We start from the raw sequence: 7,221 nt of genomic DNA, 5'->3' as shown, positions 1-7,221 counted from the left end.
TAATTTGGGGTTAATAATAGCAACAGAGAAATTTAAATATGGATTGTTTACTTATTAGCAAACTATTTATAGATATTTAACTGATTTAACCAATGAGGTTATGTACTTTAAAAGATTTGAACACACAAATATTGCTTAAACAGGACAAAGTTCAAAGAAAGACTGATGTAACCAAATCAAACCACTGTGCCAAGGTCAACAAACCAAGATTATTCCAAAGGAGTTGAATAAAAAGAGAGGACAAAGCCAACAGAAGTTAGAAATCATGGCATTTACCTCTTTGAAGAGTGATCTTTTCTTTTTCTAACCTTTCAAAGCTTTGTTTTCTCTCTGAGTTCTATTTTCTCTTTAAAGCAAGATGTGTTTTCGTTCTGTTTTTTTGTTTGTTTTACTGTTCTTAGATATGTAATTTAGGATGTTGTAAGAGATGCCTTTAGGTGAAAATTTGAATATAAGTATATTCATTCTAAAGAAGCCTACCTAGACTTTGGAATAAGGGGTGGGGGGATGAAGAGACAACTCAGCAGAGAACACTGGTGTGGACTATTATTTTAAGATGTGTTACATTTGTTTGTGCTGTGGAACATTTGTTTAACGATGCAAAGATGTGTTGTATTCTTTTATATTGCATTTGTTTAACTCTATGAAGCTGTGTTACTTTGCTTGTTTGAAACGCCTGACTGGTCTAATAAAGAGCTGCATGGTGGATAGCAAGGCAGGAGAGAGGATAGGTGGGGCTGGCAGACAGAATAAATAGAAGGAGAAAAAGAGAAGCAAGAAAGATCAAGGAACAAGAGAAAGAGGAGCACTCAAGGGGCCAGCAACCCAGCTACAGAACCAGCAATGGAGGGAGGGAGAGAGGAAGGAAGGAAGGAAGGAAGGAAGGAAGGAAGGAAGGAAGGAAGCAAGGAAGGCAGAAAAGAAAGAGAAAGAAGGAAAAAAAGAAATGCATATAAAATAGAGAAAAATAAAATCCCAGAGGCAAAATATAGAGGATAATTTAAGAAAAGCTGGCTAGAAGCAAGCCAAGCTAAGGCTGGGCATTGACAAGTAAGAATAAGCCTCCATGTATTTATTTGGGAGCTGGGTGGTGGGCTGCCAAAAAGAGCAAAGAGTCAAAAGAGTTTAAAACAAAACAAATCCAAAAAGCCAACAACAGAGCACTAACTGTTCTTACACAGAGGACTAAGGTTCCTTTCCCATCACCCACATCAGTGACTTCACAATTGCTTGTCAACTCCAGCACCAGCGGGTGCAACGCCCTCTTCCTGCCTGTGTGGGCACTGCGTCCACATGGTGTAAAATACTTTCAGGTAGGCACTCATACATACAGAAAATAAACTTTAAAACAATCTCTTAAATTCCACTCAGAGAAAATAGATTTTAGTGTGGTTTTGAGATAAATGAAAACAAATCAAGGTTAGGATACATTTTTTAATTTTTATTTTGTTTTTGAGACAGGGTTTCTCTGTGCAGTCTTGGCTGTCCTGGAAACCTGTCTGTTTCCAGAGTGCTGGGATTAAAGGCATGCCTGGCTGGAGGCTAAATTTTTATATATTTACTTAAAATTTATTTATTTACTTAGCAAGACAGGGTTTCTCTGTATAACAGTCCTGGATGTCCTGGAACTCACTTTGTAAAACCAGGCTGGCCTCAAACTCAGAGAGATCCATCCACCTGCCTCTGCCTCCCAAATGCTGGGCTTAAAGATGTGCGCCGCCACCGTCTGGCAAGGATAAATTTTTATATGTCATTACTGCTTGCTTCTTGGGTCTGACAGTCGTTTCAGACTCTGCTCTTTTTCTGCGTGCTACTTCACAGCAGGCATGAGACGTTTGATGAATTAGGTAAGCTGTACTTTCCCCTGACGTTGTGAAACTCATGGCATAACGTGACATTTTAATCAGCAGAGCACATCTGTGAAGGACTTTGTCATCAGCGTGGAGCAGGAAAAACCAAAGGAGAAGGAAGGTAGCTAAGATTACTATTGATATCACTAGTTACGTTGTGTAACCAATCAGTTTCTACTTCGGTTGGGGCCTTAAAAGTCAAAAAGTCTATGTAGGGTTAAAAAAATAAATAAAAATAAAAGAAGCCCACAAATTACTTGCTTAGAAAGGAAGTGTGAATTATTCACCTTAATGTCAACTCCTAAAAGAGGAATTAAAACTGCCTTTAAATTTTGAACTCAGGTTTTCTTCCTAACAAGGTTAAGCAAACTCTCTACCAGTAACCTACATCCCTAACCCTTTTTTGAGAAAGAGTCCTGCTAAATTACCCAGGTTGGTCATGGATTCAACATCACCTCATTTTCCAGTACCCAGAACTCCAGGAGTACAGCACCACCTCTGGATTAAAACTACTATTTAATGTGTTAAGCCCGGACCCTCAGTATTAACTAAATACTTGCTGTTAGAAGTTGTGTGCTGAGTGGTAAAGTAACTTCCCTAAGACCTTAGATTCCAAGGTCAACATTTGGGAGAGGAGAGTGGGGAGTGCCGATCCACTGTGAGCGTACCTCGGGGTGACTATGTTATGAATAAGCTAACGTCAAAATTAAAATGACCTCTCAGTCTTACAGTTGAAAAGAAAAGGCTTCCTCCTTAACGTCATCACACATTTTTTTTTTCTTTTCACCTTGACCTCTCCAACCCTGCCAGACCTGATGAGACCGCTTTCGAACTTAGAGCAATACTCCTGCCTCGGCCTCTCAGCTGCTACCAGGTTCGGCCCGTGACACTGACATACACATGTATTTTAACATCTTTTTTTTTTTAAAGTCTCTTGCCCTCTACAGCCGGCATAGCACGGACTGAGTCAGTAGCGGTGGCTGGGTCTCGACAGCAGACGATGACGTCTCTTCCAGGTAATCCTCAGAGAATCCCAGAAGAGGAGCGGGGTCCGTCCTACCCCATTCTTAAAAGTCCGCACCGCCCTCGGATGCCCGATCTGTCAGGGAGGTGACGTTCTCCACGCCGGGGATTTTCGTAGTGGCCACACATGCCACTTCCGGTGGGCGGCGGGAGTCAGTGACGTGGCGGGCGAGTCCGTGCACGGTCCTCCAGGCCCGGACACGGGACTGTCAGGTGGCCTCGGGGCAGCTCCGCCGGGACAGAGCGCCGCCAGCCGGAACCGGAAGTGCCACGTGTCCCCACTGTGCCTGCGCGGCCGGCCGCTCCGCCCAGGACCTCCCTCCTCTCCGGGTTCGGCTGGCGCCTCCGAGCCCGGCGTCCGCGGCCCCGCCGGCCTGACTCCCGAGCCTCTACGCGCCCAGGCCGGGTCGTGGCCGCCGGCGGGCTGAGGAGACCGAGACGCCATGCCTCGGCCTTGACGTGCCGCCCTCGCGTGTTCCGCTTCTCCGGCCTTCAGCTCCCTTCCCTCGGCTTTCTTCTTAGAGCTCTTGGCTCGGCGCTGCGATCGACCCTGAGGACTCAGTCCTACCCTGAGAACTCCGGGCGCCATGGCCCAGCCCGGGATCCCGGCTGCCCGCGGCGCCGCAGCCGGCCTTCAGGGCCAGAACGGGGCCGCCTCGGCCTCGGGGTCTCCCTACACCAACGGTGAGTGCCGCATGGGGGCGGGGAGGACGGCACGGCCAGGACCCGGGAGACCTCCCAGCTGGGTCTGCCGCGGGGAGTGGCAGGTGACGGCTCGGCCCCGGGAGCCGCGGCAGACCTGCACCTGCAGCCCCGCGCTGGGGGCACAGTTTCACATGTATTTATACATTCGGCCAGCAAACAGTAAGCACCTGCGCTCCGCAGCGTCCGAGAGAAACAAGGGGTGTAAAAGAATCGCAGACGAAATCAGTTCTTCAGAACTGCCTTACAGGGGAGGTCATAGTGTCTAGGTGTCATCGTCCTCCGCGCCAACCTCAGTCCGGTGTCCTGGAGGGCAGGGTTCATCTCGGGTCCGTGAGCTCGGAGCGCAGTGGGGTGCGGATCGTGTTTATTAGCCCGAGTTTGCGGAGATGAATGAATGACTCCGTCTTTGGCAGACCCCTTTAGGACTCCTCATCCCTCCAGGGATCTTTCTCCAAGGATCTTCCCACAGCTGTCCCTGGGCCGCCTGTGCAGTTTTGTGGTTGTGGACAAGCCAAATAGATGGAAGGCTAGGGGTCGTTTCTAGAGGACTCTTGCTCACTTGGGACGTAGACACAACTCTCTGAACCGGGGGAGAGTGTACATCTGGCACTATGGTTTATCATTTGGCATGAGAATATCTTATAATTTGATATCTCTTCTAGGATTCCTGAGGCTTTTTCTACAGCGTGAATTGCTAAGCGCATTTTAATTGATATAATAAAGACACATTTTCTGCCTACTTACAAATTAGCCTACAAATCTTTGCTTTGTGGGAAGAAGACAGGGAGAATAATACTCAAGCACTTACTGTGCCCATTGGAGTTAGAGAAAATAGCCAGTGAGTAAAATTGCTGGTTACAATGCGTTTAAAGAAGACTACTGTTTTCTTTCCAAAAAGGGCTCTTTATAAGACTTAAAAATGTCCGTGGGTAGGCAGCTATGTGGGCAGGGCAAGAGAAGCTAGAGGCATTGACAAGTCAACTTGAATTGATTCTTAAGTTTATAGTAACAAATTATGTAAACTACATTTTCTTCTGTGACAGCAACATTGCACAGAAGATGAAACCATTCCCTTTAAGGTGAGAACAAGCAAGGTCTCTGGAATGGGTTTTTCTTACAAATTGCACTTAAATGGCAAATTCTGTAAATGTGCCCGTGAGCTTCCATGGAAGTATAGTTGTTCGGATTTTGAGATGCTGCAGGAATTTAATCAGGATGATAGGCTGTGCTTTGAGACAGTGTCTCACTTTGTATCTCCAGTTGGCCTGAAACTTGTGGCTATCCTCCTGTCTCAGCTGCTCGAGCGCCGGGATTACAGAGCTGGAATTTCCATGTCCTAGTTACTTAATTAGTTTGGTCAAAGCTAAATGTACACCTGTTACACATCCATGTTCTGACCCTGACCGTAAGAGAGAATAAGAGAGCACTCACGGGTGGGTTGTTTGGATCCATTTGGGAATTGAGATATGGAGCTGGTGATTGTGGTTCAGTGTGATAGGGGCTGGGAAAAAAATGTCATCAAAGTAAGGAATAGAGTCATATGCCTGCAAATAGAAAACTCTTTGGTTTTTTTGAGACAAGCTTTCTCTTTGTAGCCCTAGCTGTCCTAGAACTTGCTCTGTAGACCAAGCTGTCCTCGAACTCACAGAGATATACCTGTCTGTGCCTCCTGAGTGCTGGAATTAAAGGTGTGCACCACCACTGTCTGGCTTTTATTTATTTTAAATTGTGTGTGTGTTTGTGTCTGTGTGTTTGTGTGCACTCACGGGTGCCCACAAAGGCCAAAGTTGTAGGATCCTCTAGAATTGGAGTTCGGGTCGTTGTGAGCCGTCTGACATGGGCTCTGGTAATTTAAGTTGGGTCCTCTGGAGGAGCAATTCCAGCTCCTAACTGCTGCTAAACCATTTATCTCTTTAAGCCACATTTTTAACTTAAAAAAAAAAAGTTGTGTGTGTGTGTGCTTACACCTAGTTTCTGTGTATATATATGTCACATGTGAAGGTGCCCTCAGAAACCAAAAGAGGGCATCGGATGCCCTGGAGCTGGAGCTACAGGCAGTTGTGAGCTACCTGATATGGGTGCTTACTGCTGAAATTGGGTCCTTTGGAAGAGCAGCAAGTGCTCTTACCCGCTGAGCCACTGGTTCAGCCCCTTTTATGGGCAGTCTTTATTCAGAAACAGGCTCTGCATAAAGGTGGTGGCTAGTCCCTCCTACTGGCTATTGTGGCTGAGCTCCGTTTATTGTTTTCAGAATGGGCAGAAACTGAGCTGCCGTAATTCTTTGTGTACCTCTGTACTACATAGGCCAGAGATAACACTCGGTGAAGCACCTGCTTAGCTTGTACAAGGTTTTGGGTTCAATGCTCAGCATTGCTGGAAGAAAAAGGCAAAGTCCCGAGAATGCATCATTGTTGCATGTAGTAGCTGGTGAACTGCTTCTCTGTCTCTGCGGTTGGCAGGGCCGTAACAGGAGCTAGCTAGCACTCCCACCGCCTCTGGCCAATGGCACAGTAGCATCTGATTACTTCCCTACTCTTCTCCTTGAACTAGAGCGGGAATCAGGGATCAGACCCTTATTTGGGGTTTCCTTATATAGGTCTATATCTATCTGCGGCTCAGGATCGCTCCCTTTTTGTTTTTTGAGACAAGGTTTCTTTATGTAACTGCTCTGGTTGTCCTGGAACTCATTTTGTAGATCAGGCTGGCCTCAAACTCAGAGATCTGCCTGCCTCTGCCTTTCTAGTGCTGGTGTTGGACTCTAGCGTCCAAACACCGAGAAGGAGTCGCCCCCAGAGACCACACACCACAGCCGATGCAAAAGCATGAGGATTTTATTAATTCTGTCATAACAGGGTCCCCCAGCATTCGGGAAGCCGAGGGACCTCGAATAGCTGGTACACTCTACTTTTCAAGGGGCCACAGAAGCAAGGGGGGTTGTTCTCTGACTATTCTGATTGGCTTATTTGAAAAGGCTATTACCAATAATTGACTGGAGAGCTGTTGCCAGATCAGATGAGGTAAGAGGTCATTTTGACCCCATTTCCCAGGGGACCGAAACAATACATACATATATGGGTAATTGTTCAGGAACTGAGTACGTGCAAGTGTAGCTGTTAGGTCCTTGGTTCCCAGGGGAGGAGGGGAAGCACTATGGCACAGAGGCTGAGAGAATTCAGAATTGTCAAAAATGGCTTCAGGATTGTCTTAAAGTTTTACACTGGGATTAAAGGCGTGCACCACCACCTGGCACTTTCCTCCTTTTGTTGCTGTTTTATGGTGCTGAGGAGCGAACCCAAGTTCTCTGCACGCTGGGCCAACACTTCCCTGCTGAGCTACATCCTTAATGCACCCCCACCCCTGCTTTATCATTTATTTATTTATATGTTTGTTTGTTTGTTTGTTTACACAGTGTTCAGCCTCCATGTATGCCTGCAGGCCAGAAGAGGGCACCAGATCTCATTACAGATGGTTGTGAGCCATCATGTGGTTGCTGGGAATTGAACTCAGGACCTCAGGAAGAGCAGTCAGTGCTCTTACCCTCTGAGCCATCTCTCCAGTCCCCCACCCCTGCTTTTTAAAGCTCTGTGTGTGTGTGTGTGTGTGTGCGTGTGTGTGCAGGTGCAAGTGCCTTTGCCTGTGTGGG

At 46.8% G+C, this 7,221-nt stretch overlaps 1 protein-coding gene across 2 annotated transcripts in view; it reads left to right on the top strand.

Moving 5' to 3' along the window:
* The first annotated feature begins 2,361 nt into the window (after positions 1–2,361).
* The window catches only part of Sec24a (SEC24 homolog A, COPII coat complex component), a 55,926-nt gene continuing 51,066 nt past the window's right edge, over positions 2,362–7,221 (top strand). The window contains exon 1 of one of the 2 annotated variants that reach the window (XM_050157614.1): positions 2,362–2,866. In XM_050157614.1, coding sequence (XP_050013571.1) covers positions 2,851–2,866 — 16 coding nt within the window. In that variant the 5' untranslated portion in view covers positions 2,362–2,850. Of the gene's footprint in view, positions 2,867–3,046; positions 3,558–7,221 lie in introns of those variants that run through there. The other variant, XM_050157612.1, reaches the window with a different exon arrangement.

This window comes from Alexandromys fortis, unplaced genomic scaffold (assembly GCF_014885135.2).
Source record: "Alexandromys fortis isolate MF-2015 unplaced genomic scaffold, M_Fortis_MF-2015_v1.1 scaffold_103, whole genome shotgun sequence".
NCBI lineage: Eukaryota > Metazoa > Chordata > Mammalia > Rodentia > Cricetidae > Alexandromys > Alexandromys fortis.
Note: the sequence above shows the minus strand (reverse complement) of the source record. Positions and strands in the feature narration are given on the sequence as shown.